The 24,072-nt window shown below is 45.3% G+C and overlaps 1 protein-coding gene across 2 annotated transcripts in view; it reads right to left on the reverse strand.

The window, feature by feature from the left end:
• Positions 1-9,798: 9,798 nt before the first annotated feature.
• Positions 9,799-24,072, reverse strand: part of LOC144689861 (neuroblast differentiation-associated protein AHNAK) — a 55,903-nt gene continuing 41,629 nt past the window's right edge. The window contains exons 6-7 of one of the 2 annotated variants that reach the window (XM_078557310.1): positions 18,239-19,353; positions 9,799-17,827 (exon numbers count right to left, since the gene is read on the reverse strand). In XM_078557310.1, the coding sequence (XP_078413436.1) occupies positions 10,880-17,827; positions 18,239-19,353 (8,063 nt within the window). In that variant the 3' untranslated portion in view covers positions 9,799-10,879. Of the gene's footprint in view, positions 17,828-17,862; positions 19,354-24,072 lie in introns of both variants that reach the window. The other variant, XM_078557311.1, reaches the window with a different exon arrangement.

Consider the following 24,072-nt stretch of genomic DNA (forward strand, 5'->3'; position numbering starts at 1 on the left):
TATATATTTTATAAAATGTATGTACTCATTGCTAAATTTTAAAAACAGGACCTTGGCTGAACAAGATCCTTAAAATGGTTGAACCTATGCCTGTCTGTGACCCCAGGACCAAAGAAGCCACTTTGCAGTTTTGGTAAAACACACACCTCGTCATCTCTGGGAACTGCACAACCTAATTTCAAAGAGAGCTATACAAAATCCAGTTGCATTTGATATCCCAGGCTTGCCAGCAGGAGACAGAGTGTCTACTAAGACAAAAGGCCCCTCAAACACTCCTTTCAACTCATAATGGCTGGGATGTTTAGCAGTCTTTGAGACCCAGCTGAATTAGAACCAAAACCATAGGCCAGAATCTTCAGGTCGGCGAGCGAGGGCAGGGCTCGCTCACCGACACGTAAAATGATGCATGGTGGCATCAGGCATGCATCCTGACCCCTGACCCGGTAATTGACCCCTTAGCTAGGGGAAACGGGTCTTTCCTGTCTACTACCTGGGCCCCTCATAATTTTGTATACCTCAATTAGATCATCCCTCAGCCTCCTCTGAAGGAAAACAACCCTACGCTATTCAATCTTTCTTCCTAACTGCAATTTTCAAGCCCTGGCAACATTCTTGTAAATACCCTTTGTACTCTCTCCAGAGCAATTATGTCCTTCCTATAATGTGGTGACCAGAACTGTACACAAAATTCCAGCTGTGACCTAACCAGCATTTTGTACAGTTCCATCATTACATTCCTGTTTTTATATTCAATACCTCATCCAATAAAGGAAAGCATTCCATATGCTTTCTTAACCACCTTATCCACCTGTCCTGTCACCTTCAGGGACCTGTGGACATCACTCCAATGTCTCTCACTTCCTCTACCCTTCACAATATCCTCCCATTTATTAAGTATTCCCTTGCTTTGTTTGCTCTCCCCAAATGCATTACCTCACACTTCTCTGGATTGAATTCCATTTGCCTCTTTTCCGCCCACTCAACCAAACTGTTGATATTGTTCTGGAGACAATAGCTATCCTCATCACTATCAACTACACGGCCAATTTTTGCATCATCTCCAAATTTCCCGATCAAGCCTCCCACATTTAAGTTAAAATCATTAATATATACAACAAACAGCAAGGGCCCCAACATTGAGCCCTGTGGAATGCCACTGGAAACCACTTTCCACTATCAAAAAAATCCATCGACCATTACCCTTTGTTTTCTGTCACTGAGCCAATTTTGGATCCAACCTGCCACCTTCCCCAGTATTCCATGGGATCTCTCTTTTCTGACCAGTCTGCCATGTGGGACCTTGTCAATTGCCTTATTAAAATCCATGTAGAGAACATCCACTGCACTACCCTCATCAATCCTCCTTGTTACTTAGTCAAAAAATTCTATTAAGTTATTAAGACATGATCTTCCCCTAACAAAACTGTGCTGGCTATCCCTGATCAATCTGTGCCTTTCTAAGTGACAGTTTATCCTGTCTCTCAGAACTGATTCCAATAATTTGCCCATCGCTGAAGACTGACTGACTGGCCTATCTCTAGCACCCTTTTAAAATATTAGTACAATGTTCGCAGACCTCCAATCCTCTGGTACCTCGCCTGTATCTAATGAGGATTGGAAAATTATCCTCAGAGCATCCGCTAGTTCCTTCCTGGCTCCCTTTAACAACCTGGGATACAATCCATCCGGCCCTGGTGATTTATCCACCTTCAAGGATGCCAGTCCCTCTAGTACTTCCTCCCTCATTATGCTTATTCTATCTAATGTTTGGCACTCTTCCTCTTTAACTAGAATGCCAGCATCATCCCTATCCTTAGTGAAGACAGACAAAGTACTCAGTGAGAACCATGCCCACATCTTCAGCATCAACGCCCAAGTCACCATCTCCGATAGCCCTACCCTTTCCTTAGTTATCCTCTTGCTCTTAATGTACTGGTAAAACAACTTAATTTGATTTTATTTGATTTTACCTGCCAATATTTTTTCATATCCTCTCTTTGCTTTCCTAATTTCCTTTTTTACTTCACCGCTGTACTTTCTATACTACTAGAAACATAGAGCCATAGAAAAGTTACAGTGCAGAAAGAGACCATTCAGCCCATCGTGTCTGCACCAGCCAAAAAGAGAAAAAAGAAACTAGCCGCTCATTTTAATCCCACTTTTCAGCACCTGGTCCATAGCCTTGAAACTTACAGCACTTCAGATGCAGATGCAGATCCAGGTACAGTATTAAGCTTTTTGTGACTGTCATAAGCTCTCTTTTTCTGCTTTGTCTTATGCTTCTGGATAACCAGGGGGCTCTAGATTTGGCAGTACCACCCTTTTTTGTGGGTACATGTCTACACTGTGCCCGTAGAATCTCATTTTTGAATACCTCCCACAGAAGTGACAGTTTTCCCTTCTAGTCCACTTTTGCCAGTTCATCTCTCAGCTTTGTAAAATTTGTCTTCCCCCAATTTAGAACATTTACTCCTGTTCTATCTTTGTCTTTTTCCATAGTGATGCTAAATCTAATTGTATGATGGTCACTATCTCCAAATTGGTCCCCCATTGTTACTTCATCCACTTGCCCACTTAATTTCCTAAGACTAAATCTAGAATTGTGCCCCCTCGCATTGGGCTTGTTACATTCTGGCTGAAAAAGTTCTCTTGAATGCAGTTCTAAGAATTTTGTGCTCTTTATGCCCTTCGCACTGTTTGTATCCCAGTTGATATTAGGGTAGTTGAAGTCTGTAACAATTCCTGCCCTATTGATTTTGTACTCAGCAGTTTGCCTTCATATTTGCTCTTTTAACTCCCTTCCACTCTTTGGGGTTCTGTAGTACACTCCTAGAAATATGGCTGCCCTGTTTTTATTTCTGAGCTCAACCCACATGGCCTCATTTGGTCCTTCATTTAGTAGATCTTCCCTCCTCATATCTGTAATTGTTTCTTTGACCAATAATGCTACGTCCCCACCTTTTTATCCCCCTCTGTATCCTGCCTGAAAATTCTGTACCCAGGGACGTTGAGCTGCCATTTTTGCCCCTCTTCACACCAAGTTTCCATTATACGGATTATACCCTGCTGCCATGTATCTATCTGTCCCTCAGCTCACTAGCTTTATTTGCTATACTCCTTGCGCAGAATTTTCCCGTTGGTGGGCGAGGCCCACCCCTGCACGCCTACGAAAATGACGCGCGGTGACGTCGGGCGTGCGTCCCAACATCACTGCGCGCCATCGCGATATTTGGGAAGGCGGGCGCACTATAAGTTCGGATGCGCACCCGCCATCAATTAACAGGCCAGTTAAGGCCCTTAAGGCAGCAATTGATTTCGATTTTTGCAGCCCGTGCGATCTTCAGGACGTCGCATGGACGCAACGGCCAGGTGGGTAGGCCACATTTGTATAAACCTCATCCACAGGCGGGAGAAGAGGGGTGAGTGGGGTTGCAAATGTGATCTTTCAGGTATTTAAATGTTAAAGTTACTTATACTTGCTTGTGTGTGCAGGAATACTTCAAAACTCATACCAACTGCTAGGACAGGAGTAAAAGCCATGGTCAAGACTCTACAGTAAAGATCATTTCTGGGGCCTGCAGTTTTCAGGAAGCCTTCCCTTAGCCTGGTAATGGGAGTTGTGCTCTCTACTGGAGGCACTTCCTCTGAGGAGGAGGGAAGGAGGCCAGGAGTCCACATTCCGCCTCCAGGGGAGCCACCTTTGGGAGGAGAGGCGCAGGCACAAGGGGTGCAGGGCCAACAGGAAGTGCAAGGCGGAAGAGGATGCAGAAGACGCCAAAATGCTGCTGCCAGGGTATACAGGTGGCGAAACAGCTACCTCAATATGTCTAAGGCCCGTGCTGAAGGAGGCACCATCTCTCAATGGAGACAGTCACCTCCACCTGTCAGATTATAGGCCCTGAGATCTCTGCAAACTGTGTGGGTGGGCACCCCAAGCCAATGGCTCTAAAGGTCACAGCTGCCCTCAAATTCTATGCCTCCAGCTCTTTCCAGGGGCTGGTGGATGATCTCTGTGGAGTCTCCCAATCAGCTGTCCACACTTGTGTCAAGCAGGTGACAGACGCTCTACTCAGGCGTGCATTGACTTTCATCCACTACCGCTGGGACGATGCCAGCCAGACAGAGCGAGCCAGAGGCTTTGCAGCGATTGCTGGCTTCCCCTGTGTCCAGGGTGCGATAGACTGCACACATGTGGCCATCAATGCGCCAGCAGGTGAGCACGGTGCCTTTATCAACAGGAAGGGATTCCACTCCATGAACGTGCAGATAGTGTGTGATCACAAGGTGCAAGGTACCCAGGGAGCTCCCATGACGCTTACATACTCAGACACTCCCAGGTGCCGAGGCTCTTCAGTGCTCCAGCCCAGCTGGATGGATGACTGCTGGGCGACAAGGGCTATCCCTTCAGAAGGTGGCTCAGGACACCTCTCTGCCATCCAAGAACAGAGGCTGAGCAGCGATACAATAGGAGCCATGCCTCCACAAGGGCTGTGATGGAGAGAACCATTGGTCTTCTCAAGATGTGCTTCCGATGCCTGGATTGCTCAGGGGGCACATTCTAATACCCCCCAGATCGTGTGTCGCTGATAATGTTTGCATGCTGAGCTCTCCACAATCTGGTGCTGGAAAGGAGCGACGCAGTGGACGAGGAAGACGTAGACGAGGTTGCTCCGGATGCACAAGATGAGTCCAGCAGTGAGTCCAAGAATGAGCACACACAGGAGAACACTGAGGGGGTAGACACTGACCAGGGAGGCAGGGACACCCGGGAGGCTTTAATCCAAAGAACCTTCAGCTAGCCCACCACAGATGGATCTTCAGCACACACCAGGGCTGCAGGCTCCACACTCGATACCTGAGTGCTAAATCAGCCTGGATACTAACATTAACTAAGGCCCTTGTCAATAAGGCTCAATGTCAAACAACTCACTCATAACATCATGCCTTCCCATCCACTTGCAGAAGTAAGGAATCACCCTAAGGCATGGCAACATGTCAAAATTTATTGAGTGAACAAATGTAACTTCATAAAGCAAAACAAAAAAACGGTGTTGGACATCACACCAAGTCTTCCACAAAGTACTATGGGCCAACATAAAAGCACCAGTGAGAAACCCGTGGTGTGCCTAAGATGCCTTAAATTTACGCTTATGGGGCTACATCTAGGTGCTGTCCCCTCACTAGCACTGGCATCTGAGACAGCCTGCTCACTGTGCTGTCCTGTTGGCCTCGATAACCTTAGCAGGCGTCCTCTGGCCCATGGAGCATTGATGGCCCCACCTGGGAGGGAGCAGCTGGCTTCTCCCCAGTCGCCGCAGCCCCATCGGATGCCATGGTCACTAGCAGAGGGGCGAAGGAGCTGCAGCCCTCATCTGGAGCGCCCTGAGAGGAGCCCGCAGAGACAACAGGCAGCTTCTGCGCCAATGTGAGATGCTTCCGACCTCCCTGCTCACCATAGATGGATGGGCACCGAGCTGGGATACTTGGTGCCCAAACTATCTCCCACACTGGCACTGACCAGCTGAGGCCAATGCCGCTGTGAGGGCTTGCAGGTCCGAGCGCAACCCCAGGAGGCCCTGATTGGTCTCCTCGAGGAGCCCCTCCATGAGAGTCACCACTCTCTCCAAGGAGGAAGCATGGCACTCAGCCATGAGGCTCATTGCATCGGTGATGTTCCACGTGGACTCCTCCAGCATAGGCACCATGCCATGCATAGCTTCATGTATCTCCGCCAAATCGTCCCACATACCCTGCTGCACTTCCAGCGTTCGCTGCCTCACAGATGACTCCAGAGGCACATCATCAGCCACCGACTGATCATGTACCTGTTCCCCAGCAGTCTTCCGACTGGGCACTCTCTGTCTCTGCCCGCACCTCAAGCGAGTGTGAAGTGCCTTCACCGCCGTACCCTGGGACACTAGCCGAATATCTAATTCCCACCGAGGTGCTAGTATCTGTGCTGGTGCCTGCCTTGCTGAGATGGTGTGACACTGGTGAGTGGATTTGCTCTGGGGCTTCAGAGGTGAGAGGTGGGCCCTTTGCCTCCTCCTCCTCCCGGCCTTGCTCTGGTGATGCTGAAAGGAAGAAGAAGGACATTTGATTAGTTACAGTGCAGACAATGTCAACTTGCATGCCACTGCCCCGGATCATTATGTGCTCATCCTTCCATAATTAATGGTTAAGCCATGTTGCTAACTTCAATCATTGAGCATTCAGCAGTGCCATGGCTTCTGTGACACACATGATGACCTGACTGCTCGCCAAACATGCTTCCCCATGGCATCCCAGCCTCACTGCCACCGGTGGGCCTGGGGACATGGCGCCTCTCCAGATCCATGGCCTGCTGCTCAAAAGCCATTAGGATGGCCAACTGAGCCTGCCCTCCGCCAGTCCACATTCGTTCAGAGGCATTGTGCGCAATCTTCTCCTGAAAAGGAGAGAGGAGCATTGATTAGTCCAGCCTGCACCGGGATTCCCATCGCATCTCTGCCAACCCAGCCAGAGTGGGACATTGCAGGACTCCTGTTCTTTGTCACCCCGCAGCTGCCGCACACTCACCCAAACAAGCCAGGGGTAACCCCACCCCATTGCCCAAATGCTGCCTCCTTCACATGTGGCACCACAAGGTGTCACTTTGCTAAGCAAGGAGGCACAAGCACATGAAGCGCAAAGACCAGCAGATGGATTGGTGCCCTGCCAACTGGAAGCTCCCCTCCCAGCATGTTAGCTTTGACTTTGACATGCTTCGCAGTTCCAGCACTCTGCTTAGGTGCAGACCCTTGACTTTCAACCCCATTCTATACTCTGGGTATTAGTGTCACACATGCTGCGGATGCAGAACACATCCTAGCTCAACCCTCTCAGGGTGAACTGGGCATGGGCAATCTCTGCTGGCACACCCAGCGAGGGATACATGCCGTGAGGGATTCAATGCCATTAATGTACTTAGTGTTGCCGGGGTGGGGGTGAGGGAAAGGGTGACAGCTGCATTAAGTGACTTGAGGCAACATGGTACTCACCCTTCCCAAGCGCAGGAGACCGTTGAATCTTTTGCGCCACTGGAGCCGTGTGCACCGCACCAGATCATGGGAGCTAACACTCTCGGCCACCTCTTCCCGCACATGTTTAGTCAGCTGGGGAGGCCTCCAACTCCCATCCCTCGGAAGAAGGACCTCCTGCCACGTTGCCACCTCCTCCTCCTCGGAAAAACGAGGGACTGCCCCGCTGGCCTACCCTCCGGCCTGGCCTGCCCTGATGGCCTACCCTCCGGACTTGCATCAGGCACAATGCCCCTCTGATGTGCCCTACTTCCAGCCATTGTGAGCAGCCTTTCCACGGCTGCCAGGCCTTCATTTAAACAGGCTACCAGATCGCCATTGGACCCAGTAGTCTGAGCACGGCCGCCACTGCCCACCCACTCCCGCTATCCACAGGAGTCGTGAACTACACTGGGCGAGCCTTAGTTGGCCTGCCTGCGTAAAATGCTGGCGCGGACCCCGATAGTGAGCAGTGATGGGGTCCACACCTGCCTGCGCCCACTCCTGCACGGCCAGCCCGACATGGGGAAAATCCTCCCACTTGTGTTTACATTTATACCTTTTAACACTGCAAATTTCTGTGCTGTACACTTTTTAACCTGTGCTTCTTCTGTCTTTCAGAGTCACTCATTAATTTTCCATCTCCCGTTCCCAGCTCTGACTTTGCCCTCAGGTTCCCATCCCTCTGTCAACCTAGTTTAAACCCTCCCCCAACCAACAGCACTGGCAAATGTCCCTGCAAGGATATTCATCCCAGTGCTGCTCACGTGTAAACTGTTCAACTTGTACAGGTCCCACCTTCCCCAAAACCAATCTCAATGCCTCAGAAATCTGATGCCCTCCCTCCAGCCACATGTTCAATCGCTCAATTCTCCTATTTTTATACTCACTTGCACGCTGAACTGGGAGTAATCCTGAGATTATTGCTTTAGAGGTCCTGCTTTTCAATCTCCTTCAGAGCTCCCTGAAATCTGCTTTCAGGACCTCATCCCCTTTCCTACTTAAGTCATTGGTACCAACGTGAACCACAACCTCTGGCTCATCACCCTCCCCCAGAAGAATGCCCTGCAGCCGTTCCGTGACATCCTTGACCCTGGCGCCAGGGAGGCAACATGGTTCCAGATGAATTCCAGACAATGAATACACATCCTTTGTTGAAGACCTGTTGGAGAGGTTGTGGGGGCGGGGGGCATGTAACTTAGGCCTCTGGCTTGTGGAGCAAGTGATATTGCCTTGCTGAACTGTATAGCTCAGTCTGCTCTTTAAAATCTGACTAGCAGCCACACAGAAAGGAGCTCTGACCAGGTCGAACACCTGGCCCAATCTACACTGCTTCTGTTGGAAGTTCTGTGCCATTGCCTGCAAGGCTGATTTATCTCTGTGTGCCTGTCTCATCTTGTGAAGTCAACACCACCGGAAAAATGAATTCTACAACATCTGTTTTCAATCCGCCGACCTCCGTGAAGGAATACCTCATTGGACTTTAATCCTGGGCTCTGGAACCCGTGTGAACCAATATTTATTTTCCCTGTGGTCTTTGTAGTGTAAAACCTTCTTTCCTCTATCCCTGTCTTTGGATGCGATCTTGCGAACCCTCCTTCCCACTTTTTGAGTGTGTGCAAATAAATTAACCCATTGAGTTCACTCTATCTTGAGTTTGCAGTGGGGTTATTAATAGAAACTTGAATCGCACAAAATCTGAGGAGTTGGGGAAATACACCACTGCTTATAATGAGGGAAACAAATCAAAACATCTTTCTGTTTACAGACAGGTGGTGAGATGAGAAACTAGTGCTGTTTAAATGAACCCCCTTCCTTTCTGTAACATTAGGTTGAGGTTTAGGTTAGCTGTCGTGAAGACTATGCCTCTGGAAAGCAAATAGTCATATGAGAGATATGAAAGATGTTTGACCTTTTAAAAAATTGAAATTGAATCAGACATCAGTGATGATGCATGAATTTCTCTCCGTCTCTCCTAAGCATGCTGACTCATGCTGAGCTATGCTTCTGCGGGCACTATCTACCCTCTGATACCTCTAGTAAGTGCCCATTCTTTACATGTAGGGCTAGACATTAGGAAGCTATCCAACTATGGGAGCATTATGCTTTGAGTCTGGTACAATCAGCTCCTGATATTCATACTGTGATGATATAGCTAGGAGACACTAGTCTGGTCAATAGTGTGACCAGCTGATTGTTTGCCTGCCCCAGGTTTGCTGCAGCAAACTGCAGCACCTGTAATGTTACTGCAACTGAGATCAGCACAGATCAGAGATTGTACCTAGAACCTTCCTGGTCTGCATGACTGTACACAACTGGGGACAAGCACATTCACCATAACTAAGTGCTATATTCTGATCATTTACTTGCATTTGAGTTTAACTTCGATGTAAAAGATGAATTAAGTTTAGACTATGGTCACCTCTAAAGTCCTGACACTCGAATCCAGCAAAAGTACGATGGCTGTAAATACTCCCTGTGTACTATGATGGGAGGTCTTGTGGCGCAGTGGGTAGCATTCCTGCTTCTGAGCCTCATTTTCAGTTTAATATTAATCCCTCATATAGAACATCTGCCTGATGCACACCGCAACTCTCATTCTCAGAAGCATTTCTACAAAATCATAAATCAATGAGTGAGCTCATATTTTTCTGAAGGAAAAAATCTTTATATCATCCACTTGAGAATGCACAGTGAAGGAGCAGGCAGCATGTGCTAAAGATTTGAGTTGCAAAAGCTGATAAAGAGATCTATTTCAAACTAATTATCCCAACAGCATTTATTATCATATTTCTACAAATATGTTAATTACATGGTTAATTCAATAAAAATTGAGTCTTTCATATTGGAATAAAGCGATAACACTTAATACAGAAGAATAACCCTTGAGGTTGACCACTTGAGGGCCTCTTGTAAGACTATACAATAACCATTTAAAATGTTTCAGTAAAACCTCTTTACAAAGTTTTAAGTTCTCAAGATATTAAAGAAACTGAATATTTTACAAATTGAATTTGACATTGAAGAATTATGAAAACCTGTACAATCCTGAGTTTTACATTTCCATTTAAGTAAATATATTTAGCATATCTGAATATGTTACCAGCTGTGTTCTATTATAGTAACCCCTGTTATATGTAAGTTTGATGAAGCAAATCTTTTATCTAACCTGACTTAACTGAACATTTAACATATATATACTTTTAAAATATTAAATGGTATTAAGATCATTTATAGATTTCTGGAGATTATCAGAGTTAAAATATGTTTTCAAGAAGATTCCTAGGATATAAAGGCATTACCCTTATTTTATCTTTTAAGGACTACGTGAATTGATATCAATGTTTGGTCTTTTTAATGTTACCATATTTTTGTGGCAAATGATATGCAGCATCCCTTGCAAAAAGTCCTGATTCCCAAATATAATGGCTATTTATATATATTAGATGGCAAAAGACAATCATTGCAAAGAATTGATTTGAGGAGTAACTTGTATACAAAACTTTTCTTCATGCTGTTACCTGTAGATTTAATGTACATAAACAAAATCCTTTCATTGAAGTCCTGAACTTAAAAAAGCTAGCATTGAGCTGATGGTGGGTGTCTTAGGTGAGGGTCTGCAACAAACTCAATATTCCAGACTGATCCCTTACTGTGTTGTATTTTCATTTTTAGTTTTGTAACATTTTTGTTTTTCCTCAACATGAATGAGGAAATACAAATTTCAGTGTTGTATTATTGCACTAATACATCAAAGATTCTCTGTATTTGAAATGATTTGAAGGGATTGTAAATTTATCACTGATGCAGAACATGCATCATAATACCATCTGTGCAAGTCTTCAGTTTTTAGATACAGAGAACTCAAGTTCTGGCAATGGCAACTTTGATGTAAATGTCCCAGAAGAAGATGCTGCCTTTGCCTTTGTGAAGTCAACTGATCCCTTTGATTTATGACTGAAGTTAAAGAACTTTGGGAATTTGAACTTACTTTTTTTACTCATAGAAGCATCAGCGACATGAAGAGTACTGGAAGTTCTTGCTTTTAAATTGGGGTCACTTTCTGGCAGTGTAGATACATCATCAACATCAGATAAAGATGATCTTATTTTAAATGTTTCCCTTGAACATTTATTTTGCATGTTAATATTCTCATCACTACCTATATTTAATTTGGGATCATTCACTTCAGCATAAAGGTTTGGTGTGCTCACATCTACACCAATTTCTCGAAAATCACCATGAAGATTTGGCAAATTAACATCGACCTTTGCACCTTTCATGTCCATGTTGGGGTTTTTCAATTTTCTTTGCTGAGCTCCTACACCTGGCATGTGAATGCCTGCATCTCCTCTTATACTGTGTGTTGGTAGATTAATGTTCACATCTGGAATGGAAACGTTTCCTGAAGGCATGTTAAGTGAAGGCTTTTTTAAACTTGGGCCTTTGACTTTTGCATCAGGTACTTCAAGGTTCATATCAGGCATATCAAAATCTGCACCAATTGTGGGGTTTTTCAAGTCAACTCCGGCATATCCTATCGCTGTTTTAACTTCTGGAGCTGATACATCAGCCTTTGGAATTTTGACATTACCATCAAAATGCATGTTTGATCCTTCAATTCCTGACATCTCTAATTTAGGCTTGGTGAATTTCGGGATCTTCAACTTTTGTTTATTAAGTTCTGCATCTGGGATATTTGCAACTATATCCCCTTTTGGAAGATGTAAATCAACATTTGGCACTGCAATATTTCCCTTAACATTTGGCGCAGACACATCGACACCAGGCGCTTTTAGTGAACCATCAACATCCACATCTGGTCCTTTTGGTCCTGATAGTCCAAAGGATGGCATTTCCAATTTTGGCATTTTCCATTTGCCTTTTGCTTCAGGAACATCAACACTTGGAGCATTGACATCAATATTTGGGCCTTTCATATCTAGGCTTGGGCCTCTGATATCCCCTTGAAGATCAGGGGCAGAAAGTTCCACCTGACCTTTTGGCATCTTCAGTCTTTTATCAGTACCTGACATTGACAATTTACCGCTTGGCAAGTTAAATCCTGGTAATTTGAATTTTCCTCCTTTGAGTTCTGCATCAGGGATGTTTGCATCTATATCCCCTTTTGGAAGATTTAAATCAACATTTGGCACTTGAATATTTCCCTTAACATTTGGCGCAGACACATCGACACCAGGCGCTTTTAGTGAACCATCAACATCCACATCTGGTCCTTTTGATCCTGATAGTCCAAAGGACGGCATTTCAAATTTTGGCATTTTCCATTTGCCTTTTGCTTCAGGAACATCAACACTTGGAGCATTGACATCAATATTTGGGCCTTTCATATCTAGGCTTGGGCCTCTGATATCCCCCTGAAAATCAGGGGCAGAAAGTTCCACCTGACCTTTTGGCATCTTCAGTCTTTTATCAGTACCTGACATTGACAATTTACCGCTTGGCAAGTTAAATCCTGGTAATTTGAATTCTCCTCCTTTGAGTTCTGCATCTGGGATGTTTGCATCTATATCCCCTTTTGGAAGATTTAAATCAACATTTGGCATGTGAATATTTCCCTTAACATTTGGCGCAGACACATCGACAGCAGGTGCTTTTAGTGAACCATCAACATCCACATCTGGTCCTTTTGGACCTGATAGTCCAAAGGACGGCATTTCCAATTTTGGCATTTTCCATTTGCCTTTTGCTTCAGGAACATCAAGACTTGGAGCATTGACATCAATACTTGGGCCTTTCATATCTAGGCTTGGACCTCTGATATCCCCCTGAAAATCAGGGGCAGAAAGTTCCACCTGACCTTTTGGCATCTTCAGTCCTTTATCAGTACCTGACATTGACAATTTACCACCTGGCAAGTTAAATCCTGGTAATTTGAACTTTCCTCCTTTGAGTTCTGCATCAGGGATATTTGCATCTATATCCCCCTTTGGAAGTTTGATGTGAACATTTGGAGCCTCATAATTTCCCTTAACATTTGGCGCAGACACATCGACACCAGGCGCTTTTAGTGAACCATCAACATCCACATCTGGTCCTTTTGGTCCTGATAGTCCAAAGAACGGCATTTCAAATTTTGGCATTTTCCATTTGCCTTTTGCTTCAGGAACATCAAGACTTGGAGCATTGACATCAATATTTGGGCCTTTCATATCTAGGCTTGGGCCTCTGATATCCCCCTGAAAATCAGGGGCAGAAAGTTCCACCTGACCTTTTGGCATCTTCAGTCTTTTATCAGTACCTGACATTGACAATTTACCGCTTGGCAAGTTAAATCCTGGTAATTTGAATTTTCCTCCTTTGAGTTCTGCATCAGGGATGTTTGCATCTATATCCCCTTTTGGAAGATTTAAATCAACATTTGGCACTTGAATATTTCCCTTAACATTTGGCGCAGACACATCGACAGCAGGTGCTTTTAGTGAACCATCAACATCCACATCTGGTCCTTTTGGTCCTGATAGTCCAAAGGACGGCATTTCCAATTTTGGCATTTTCCATTTGCCTTTTGCTTCAGGAACACCAAGACTTGGAGCATTGACATCAATACTTGGGCCTTTCATATCTAGGCTTGGACCTCTGATATCCCCCTGAAAATCAGGGGCAGAAAGTTCCACCTGACCTTTTGGCATCTTCAGTCCTTTATCAGTACCTGACATTGACAATTTACCACCTGGCAAGTTAAATCCTGGTAATTTGAACTTTCCTCCTTTGAGTTCTGCATCAGGGATATTTGCATCTATATCCCCCTTTGGAAGTTTGATGTGAACATTTGGAGCCTCATAATTTCCCTTAACATTTGGCGCAGACACATCGACACCAGGCGCTTTTAGTGAACCATCAACATCCACATCTGGTCCTTTTGGTCCTGATAGTCCAAAGGACGGCATTTCAAATTTTGGCATTTTCCATTTGCCTTTTGCTTCAGGAACATCAACACTTGGAGCATTGACATCAATATTTGGGCCTTTCATATCTAGGCTTGGGCCTCTGATATCCCCCTGAAAATCAGGGGCAGAAAGTTCCACCTGACCTTTTGGCATCTTCAGTCTTTTATCAGTACCTGACATTGACAATTTACCGCTTGGCAAGTTAAATCCTGGTAATTTGAATTTTCCTCCTTTGAGTTCTGCATCTGGGATGTTTGCATCTATATCCCCTTTTGGAAGATTTAAATCAACATTTGGCATGTGAATATTTCCCTTAACATTTGGCGCAGACACATCGACAGCAGGTGCTTTTAGTGAACCATCAACATCCACATCTGGTCCTTTTGGTCCTGATAGTCCAAAGGACGGCATTTCCAATTTTGGCATTTTCCATTTGCCTTTTGCTTCAGGAACATCAAGACTTGGAGCATTGACATCAATACTCGGGCCTTTCAGATCTAGGCTTGGGCCTCTGATATCCCCCTGAAAATCAGGGGCAGAAAGTTCCACCTGACCTTTTGGCATCTTCAGTCCTTTATCAGTACCTGACATTGACAATTTACCACCTGGCAAGTTAAATCCTGGTAATTTGAACTTTCCTCCTTTGAGTTCTGCATCTGGGATGTTTACATCTATATCCCCTTTTGGAAGTTTGATGTCAACATTTGGAGCCTCAAAATTTCCCTTAACATTTGGCGCAGACACATCGACACCAGGCGCTTTTAGTGAACCATCAACATCCACATCTGGTCCTTTTGGTCCTGATAGTCCAAAGGACGGCATTTCCAATTTTGGCATTTTCCATTTGCTTTTTGCTTCAGGAACTCCGATGTCAACATTTGGAGCCTTTATATCTGTCTTCAAATCTGGCACAGAGGCATCCAGTTCAGGCTTTTTTGGTTTGTTTCCAGAGATTGAAAATGTAGGCTTTTTAAATTTTGGGAATTTAAACTTTCCTTCTACACTAAAGTCATCAACTTTTGGAGCATTTATTTCAAGGTTTGGACTTTTAACATCAGCATCTATTTTTGGAGCAGCAAGATCTATATTTCCTGATGGTAGATTGGCGTCCACATGTGGAATGGAAACATTTTTTCCTGACATATTAAATGAAGGCATTTTAATCCCTGAACCTTTAAGTTTTACATCAGGAACCTCAAGGTTCATGTCAGGCATATCATAATCTGCACTAATTGTAGGCTTTTTCAGGTCCACACCAGCAAATCCTATCCCTGTTTTCATTTCTGGAGCTGAAATGTCAGCCTTGGGAAGTTTTACTTTGCCATCTAAACTCACATTAGGCCCTTCAAGTCTTGAAATTTCTAAATTGGGCTTCTTGAGCTTTGGAACCTTCAATTTAGCATCCACATCACTTGTCATAGTTGGTGCTTTTAAATTAAGGTTCATTTCTGGATCTGACAAATTTGCACTTGGCAAGTTAAATTTTGGCATTGTGAATTTTCGCTTACTAAGTTCTGCATCTGGGATGTTTGCATCTATTTCTCCTTTTGGAAGATTTAAATCAACATTTGGCATGTGAATATTTCCCTTAATATTTGGCGCAGACACATTGACACCAGGCGCCTTTAATGAACCATCAACATCCACATCTGGTCCTTTTGGTCCTGATAGTCCAAAGGACGGCATTTCCAATTTTGGCATTTTCCATTTGCCTTTTGCTTCAGGAACATCAACACTTGGAGCATTGACATCAATACTTGGGCCTTTCATATCTAGACTTGGGCCTCTGATATCCCCCTGAAAATCAGGGGCAGAAAGTTCCACCTGACCTTTTGGCATCTTCAGTCCTTTATCAGTACCTGACATTGACAATTTACCGCTTGGCAAGTTAAATCCTGGTAATTTGAATTTTCCTCCTTTGAGTTCTGCATCAGGGATGTTTGCATCTATATCCCCTTTTGGAAGATTTAAATCAACATTTGGCACATGAATATTTCCCTTAACATTTGGCGCAGACACATCGACACCAGGCGCTTTTAGTGAACCATCAACATCCACATCTGGTCCTTTTGGTCCTGATAGTCCAAAGGACGGCATTTCCAATTTTGGCATTTTCCATTTGCCTTTTGCTTCAGGAACATCAAGACTTGGAGCATTGACATCAATACTTGGGCCTTTCAGATCTAGGCTTGGGCCTCTGATATCCCCCTGAAGATCAGGGGCAGAAAGTTCCACCTGACTTTTTGGCATCTTCAGTCCTTTATCAGTACCTGACATTGACAATGTACCACCTGGCAAGTTAAATCCTGGTAATTTGAACTTTCCTCCTTTGAGTTCTGCATCAGGGATGTTTGCATCTATATCCCCTTTTGGAAGTTTGATGTCAACATTTGGAGCCTCATAATTTCCCTTAACATTTGGCGCAGACACATTGACAGCAGGTGCTTTCAGTGAACCATCAACATCCACATCTGGTCCTTTTGGTCCTGATAGTCCAAAGGACGGCATTTCCAATTTTGGCATTTTCCATTTGCCTTTTGCTTCAGGAACATCAAGACTTGGAGCATTGACATCAATACTCGGGCCTTTCAGATCTAGGCTTGGGCCTCTGATATCCCCCTGAAAATCAGGGGCAGAAAGTTCCACCTGACCTTTTGGCATCTTCAGTCCTTTATCAGTACCTGACATTGACAATTTACCGCTTGGCAAGTTAAATCCTGGTAATTTGAATTTTCCTCCTTTGAGTTCTGCATCTGGGATGTTTGCATCTATATCCCCTTTTGGAAGATTTAAATCAACATTTGGCACGTGAATATTTCCCTTAACATTTGGCGCAGACACATTGACACCAGGCGCTTTTAGTGAACCATCAACATCCACATCTGGTCCTTTTGGTCCTGACAGTCCAAAGGACGGCATTTCCAATTTTGGCATTTTCCATTTGCCTTTTGCTTCAGGAACATCAAGACTTGGAGCATTGACATCAATATTCGGGACTTTCAGATCTAGGCTTGGGGCTCTGATATCCCCCTGAAAATCAGGGGCAGAAAGTTCCACCTGACCTTTTGGCATCTTCAGTCCTTTATCAGTACCTGACATCGACAATTTACCACCTGGCAAGTTAAATCCTGGTAATTTGAACTTTCCTCCTTTAAGTTCTGCATCAGGGATGTTTGCATCTATATCCCCTTTTGGAAGTTTGATGTCAACATTTGGAGCTTCATAATTTCCCTTAACATTTGGTGCAGACACATCGACAGCAGGTGCTTTTAGTGAACCATCAATATCCACATCTGGTCCTTTTGGTCCTGATAGTCCAAAGGACGGCATTTCCAATTTTGGCATTTTCCATTTGCCTTTTGCTTCAGGAACATCAAGACTTGGAGCATTGACATCAATATTCGGGCCTTTCAGATCTAGGCTTGGGCCTCTGATATCCCCCTGAAAATCAGGGGCAGAAAGTTCCACCTGACCTTTTGGCATCTTCAGTCCTTTATCAGTACCTGACATCGACAATTTACCACCTGGCAAGTTAAATCCTGGTAATTTGAACTTTCCTCCTTTAAGTTCTGCATCTGGGATGTTTGCATCTATATCCCCTTTTGGAAGTTTGATGTCAACATTTGGAGCCTCATAATTTCCCTTAACATTTGGTGCAGACACATCGACACCAGGCGCTTTTAGTGAACCATCAACATCCACATCTGGTCCTTTTGGTCCTGATAGTCCAAAGGACGGCATTTCCAATTTTGGCATTTTCCATTTGCCTTTTGCTTCAGGAACATCAACACTTGGAGCATTGACATCAATACTTGGGCCTTTCATATCTAGACTTGGGCCTCTGATATCCCCCTGAAAATCAGGGGCAGAAAGTTCCACCTGGCCTTTTGGCATCTTCAGTCTTTTATCAGTACCTGACATTGACAATTTACCGCTTGGCAAGTTAAATCCTGGTAATTTGAATTTTCCTCCTTTGAGTTCTGCATCAGGGATGTTTGCATCTATATCCCCTTTTGGAAGATTTAAATCAACATTTGGCACGTGAATATTTCCCTTAACATTTGGCGCAGACACATCGACATCAGGCGCTTTCAGTGAACCATCAACATCCACATCTGGTCCTTTTGGTCCTGATAGTCCAAAGGACGGCATTTCAAATTTTGGCATTTTCCATTTGCCTTTTGCTTCAGGAACATCAAGACTTGGAGCATTGACATCAATACGCGAGCCTTTCAAATCTAGGCTTGGGCCTCTGATATCCCCCTGAAGATCAGGGGCAGAAAGTTCCACCTGACCTTTAGGCATCTTCAGTCCTTTATCAGTACCTGACATCGACAATTTACCACCTGGCAAGTTAAATCCTGGTAATTTGAATTTTCCTTCTTTAAGTTCTGCATCAGGGATGTTTGCATCTATATCCCCTTTTGGAAGTTTAATGTCAACATTTGGAGTCTCATAATTTCCCTTAATGTTTGGAACGGACACATCGACACCAGGTGCTTTCAGTGAACCATCAACATCCACATCTGGTCCTTTTGGTCCTGATAGTCCAAAGGACGGCATTTCCAATTTTGGCATTTTCCATTTGCTTTTTGCTTCAGGAACTCCGATGTCAACATTTGGAGCCTTTATATCTGTCTTCAAATCTGGCACAGAGGCATCCAGTTCGGGCTTTTTTGGTTTGTTTCCAGAGATTGAAAATGTAGGCTTTTTAAATTTTGGGATTTTAAACTTTCCTTCTGCACCAAAGTCATCAACATTTGGAGCATTTATTTCAAGGTTTGGACTTTTGACATCAGCATATATTTTTGGAGCAGCAAGATCTATATTTCCTGATGGTAGATTGGCGTCCACATGTGGAATGGAAACATTTTTTCCTGACATGTTAAGTGAAGGCATTTTAATCCGTGAACCTTTAAGTTTTACATCAGGAACCTCAAGGTTCATGTCGGGCATATCAAAATCTGCACCAATTGTAGGCTTTTTCAGGTCCATACCTATCCCTGTTTTAATTTCCGGAGCTGATATGTCAGCCTTGGGAAGTTTTACTTTACCTTTTACTGAACCATCAACATCCACATCTGGTCCATTTGGTCCTGATAGTCCAAAGGAAGGCATTTCCAATTTTGGCATTTTCAAATTTGCTTTTGTTTCAGGAACATTTACACCTCCAATATCAATATCAGGAACTTTTACATCTGTCTTTGACTCTGGTGCAGACACATCCATTTCTGGCACTTTGGGTTTGACTCCTGAAATTGAAAATGTCCCTGGAGGCTTCATCTTCCCATCAACCTTAGCGCCATTCAACCTTGGAGTATCTATATCAAGACTTGGACCCTTGACTTCAGCTTGGATTTTTGGAGCAGCGAGATCAATATTTGTTGGTAGTTTGAGGACAACATCTGGAATGGAAATATTTGACAAGGACATGTTAATAAAATACATTTTAACTTTATTCCTTTTACCTTTGCACGGGGAACTTCGGGGTCCATATCATTCATATGATAATATGCACCAATCATGATTTTTTTTTGATGACTGCTTTAGTAAATCCTATCCCTCCTTTACTCCCTGGAGTTGATATATCAGCTGGAGGAAATTTTGTAAAGCTGTCTAAATATACATTAATTCCTTTTGTTCTTGAAATTCCTAAGTGTGGCTTCCTAAACTTTGGAACCTTCAATTTTACATTTGTCCTATGAACATCGCGAATTGTAGCATGAATGCCCAGATAAGCCAGAAAGCTCTGGCTGGTAAAAGTAGGGAAAATCCCAAGATATTCTATAAGTATATCAATGGGAAGAGGATAACCAGGGAAAGAGTAGGGCCCATAAGGGACCAAGGGGGCAATCTATGGGTGGAGCCAGAGGACATCGCTAGAGTGTTGAATGAATACTTCACATCCGTCTTCACCCAAGAGAATGAGGATGAAGGTATCGAACTCGGGGAGAGAGACTGCAAGGTTCTTAAGCAAATTGATATAGGGAGTGACAAGGTATTGGAGGTGTTGGCAGGCTTAAAAGTGGACAAATCTCCAGGTCTGGATGATTTGTGTCCCAGACTGTTGAGGGAGGCAAGGGAGGAGATCGCAGGGGCTCTGACCCAAATTTTTAATTCCTCTCTGGCCACGGGGGAGGTGCCAGAGGACTGGAAAACAGCTAATGTGGTTCCGCTATTTAAGAAGGGTTGTGTGGCTAAGCCAGGGAACTACAGGCTAGTGAGTCTCACATCAATGGTAGGGAAACTATTGGAGAAAATTCTGAAGGAGAGAATCTATCTCTGCTTGGAGAGGCAAGGTTTGATCAGGGATAGTCAGCATGGCTTTGTCAGAGGGAGGTCATGCCTAACAAATTTAATTGAATTTTTTGAGGAGGTGACCAGGTGTGTAGATGAGGGTAGCGCAGTTAATGTAGTTTATATGGATTTCAGCAAAGCCTTTGACAAGATCCCACATGGGAGACTTATAAAGAAGGCAAATGCACATGGGATACAGGGTAATTTGATAAGGTGGATTCAAAATTGGCTTAGTTGTAGGAGACAGAGGGTGATGACAGAAGGATGCTTTAGTGACTATAAGCCAGTGTCCAGTGGGCGTACCACAGGGATCTGTGCTGGATCCCCGATTATTTTTCATTTATATAAATAACATAGATGACTATGTCGGGGGTAGGATTAGTAAGTTTGTGGATGACAAAAAGATTGGCCGGGTGGCTAACAGTGGGGTTGAGTGTCTTGGGCTACAGGAAGATATAGATGGGATGGTCAAAAGGGCAGATAAGTGGCAGATGGAATTTAACCCTGAAAAGTGTGAGGTGATACACTTTGGAAGGAATAATTTGACAAGGAAGTATTCAATGAATGGCATGACACTAGGAAGTTCTGAGGAACAAAGGGACCTTGGCGTGTGTGTCCATAGATCTCTGAAGGCGGAGGGGCATGTTAGTGGGGTGGTGAAAAAGGCATATGGGACACTTGCCTTTATCAATCGAAGCATAGATTACAAAAGTAGGGAGGTCATGTTGGAGTTGTATAGAACCTTGGTGAGGCCACAGCTGGAGTACTGTCTGCAGTTCTGGTCGCCACATTATAGGAAGGATGTGATTGCACTGGAGGAGGCGCAGAGGAGATTCACCAAGATGTTGCCTGGGATGAAACATTTAAGTTATGAAGAGAGGTTGGATTGACTTGGGTTGTTTTCGTTGGAGCAGAGAAGACTGAGGGGTGACCTGATCGAGGTGTATAAGATTATGAGAGGCATGGACAGGGTGGATAGGGAGCAGTTGTTCCCCTTAGTTGAAGGGTCAGTCACGAGGGGACATAAGTTCAAGGTGAGGGGCAGGAGGTTTAGGGGGGATGTGAGGAAAAATTTTTTTACCTAGAGGGTGGTGACGGTCTGGAATGCACTGCCTGGGAAGGTGGTGGAGGCGGGTTGCCTCACATCCTTTAAAAAGTACCTGGATGAGCACTTGGCACGTCATAACATTCAAGTTATGGGCCAAGTGCTGGTAAATGGGATTAGGCAGGTAGGTCAGGTGTTTCTCACATGTTGGTGCAGACTCGATGGGCCGAAGGGCCTCTTCTGCACTGTGATATTCTGTGATTCTGTGATAATATCCCTTCATATTAATTTTGAAATATTTAATATTCGGGACCATAAATTTGTGGTGGTTTTATGGTAAGGCCAATATCTGGACTCGATCATTTTGTTTTTGAATGATGGCATCTTGATCTTTCATTCATTAAATCTTACATCAGGATTGTTCAGAGGAGGAATTTGTTCATCTAAAGTGCTGCTGCACAGACCTTCGTCAGTTCCCTGGGACCAGACTAAGGGCTGAATCGTCCCAGATTTGCATTAAGTGTGGTAGTGGGCGGGTAAAACAACGCTTTATCCATTGGCCGCAATGATGGCTTCTCATGCCATATCGCCCCAAAACTGCCGCCTTAATCATGCATTCCCGGGAAACACGACGTTTTGATGGCGGGTGGGCTGTCATTCACCCGCCATGACAGCACCTCGCCGCTTCATCACGCCGGGTGCCATATTTAAAGTGCAACCGCGTGCACACCTCTCAGTGCTTCCAGCCAACAACTGCTGCACAGAAGACAGGATGGGCCTGAAAGGCAAAAGAAGACTGCAGCCCCCCGCTTCAGTGACGCATTCCTCAAGCTCCTTTTGGACACCGTGGAGGCCGGCCATGATGTCCTCTACCCCCACTCTGACTGCAGGATGGGCAGCTGCACTACCAAGCCAGCATGGGAGCCAGTGGTAGTGCTGGTCAGCACCAATGACCTGCAAAAGAGGACAGCCACCCAGTGACGCTACAGGATGAATGGTCTCATCCATTCCACCAGGATAACCTACTCTTCTCATCACTCTCAACTCACACACTCACAAATCCATCGCACATTCACAGGGATCTCACACCCCAAAGGGCAACACCACTAACTCTCACACACACCCTCACATCTCCATCAGGCTCATACTCTCTCGAAGTCATGTCCTCATCCTGCCCATGGCTCCGCTCACCACACAAACATTCCACGCAGTGCCATGTGTCCTGCTCACACTCTCTCCATCTGTTTTCATGCAGGAGAAACCTGCTCACATCAGCAGGGAGCGGTCCCAGACTGGCGATGGCGCAGCCGACGTTAGGCCTCTCACTCACTTTGAGGAGCGTGCCATCACACTGACTGGTGAGGACATGTATTGTGCCTGAGGTGACGGTGAGATCAGCGGCGAACAACCATGTGAAGATCCTGCACCACATCATCCCTCTCTCAACGCAAATGTGAGTGCTCTCTCTCCTGCTTTTGACTCTGCTGACATGCACTAATTATCTCTGCTTTGGTTCACAGGGAGCTCTGCCAAGCAACCGACACCCTCAGCCAGCCTGTCCCTCAGCTCCAACCAGGTCCTCACCTTCAGCCAAGCGAACACCTCCTCCATTGAAGAGCTGAAAATAAGCAGCCTGGAAGGACTGTCACTGTGCTTACCCACACCCTGCACCAGTGAAGACATATACTTCGTGGAACCTAGATCCAGAGCAGGCTCGGGTTCACAATCTGGTCGTTGCCACACAGACATGTGTCCGCAGCAAGAGGCAGGTTCGGCCAAGCTCCCCTGCGCTCAGAGGACTGCTGGAGAAGAAGCATCTGTGAAGTCTGAGTCAGATGACGAGCCTCAGGATGAGTTTGAAGGCCAAATCCAGGAGAGTCAGCAGAAGGCAAGGTAAAATCACGCACACCCCTGGGTCATCTATTCAGGAATCTCAGGGGCTGTCCTCTCCCTCTGTGTCCCCTTTGCCTGTGAGCTCCTCAACCTCATCCTCTGTCACCACAGAGGGAGCAGCCGGCCAATGAGCAATTCTGGAGGGAGAAGTGCGTGTGCAGCAGGGCTTTTCAGAGCCTCATGCAAGCACTGTCCCATGCACACTGATCCTTTGCGCATCACACTCACCTCAATGTCCTGAGCATTTTCAGTGTCGTACGCTGGGGTTCGCTTTCAGTTGTCCAACTGAGCCAACCTACATCTCTGCCCAACCAATGATTACACTCCTCTGCAGCACCTGATCTCACCCACCATGACTGTCGTTTCACTTTCAATTTAGACAGCATGGTCTTAAGTTGGTTTTTCATGTGCTCCCCATCTATTCCCCTCCCCCAATCACCCATTTCCTTTCCCCCATCACTGTTGACCTCCCCCAGCATCACCTTCCACCTCCAGTCGATGACCTACCAGCCACCCCCATCCAAATTCACCTCCCTGACCTCCTCCTTCCCACCCCCAGGGTCCATGTCTGCCTCCAAGTCCCCGCCAACCACCCTCACCGTCCCTTCTACTGTTACTTTTGAACCCTAACCACCCCACACCCTACTGCCTCACTCTGCCCTTGGTCATTCTCACCATTCCCTCCTGCCACGCCCACCCTCGGTTTGCTGCCCAGGAGGTAGTTATGGACTCATCAGAGCACTCCCTTGCACATTCACCTGGACAACCCCACTCCTGGATCCCTTCCCCCCTTGGAACTCCTTCTCCCCTTTGGAACCCCTTCCCCCCCCCGGACTCCCCCTCCCATGGTCCACATCCTCCCGCCCCCTGGTCTCCACCCCCACTTAGT

Source organism: Cetorhinus maximus, chromosome 14 (assembly GCF_964194155.1).
Source record: "Cetorhinus maximus chromosome 14, sCetMax3.hap1.1, whole genome shotgun sequence".
NCBI classification, from domain to species: domain Eukaryota; kingdom Metazoa; phylum Chordata; class Chondrichthyes; order Lamniformes; family Cetorhinidae; genus Cetorhinus; species Cetorhinus maximus.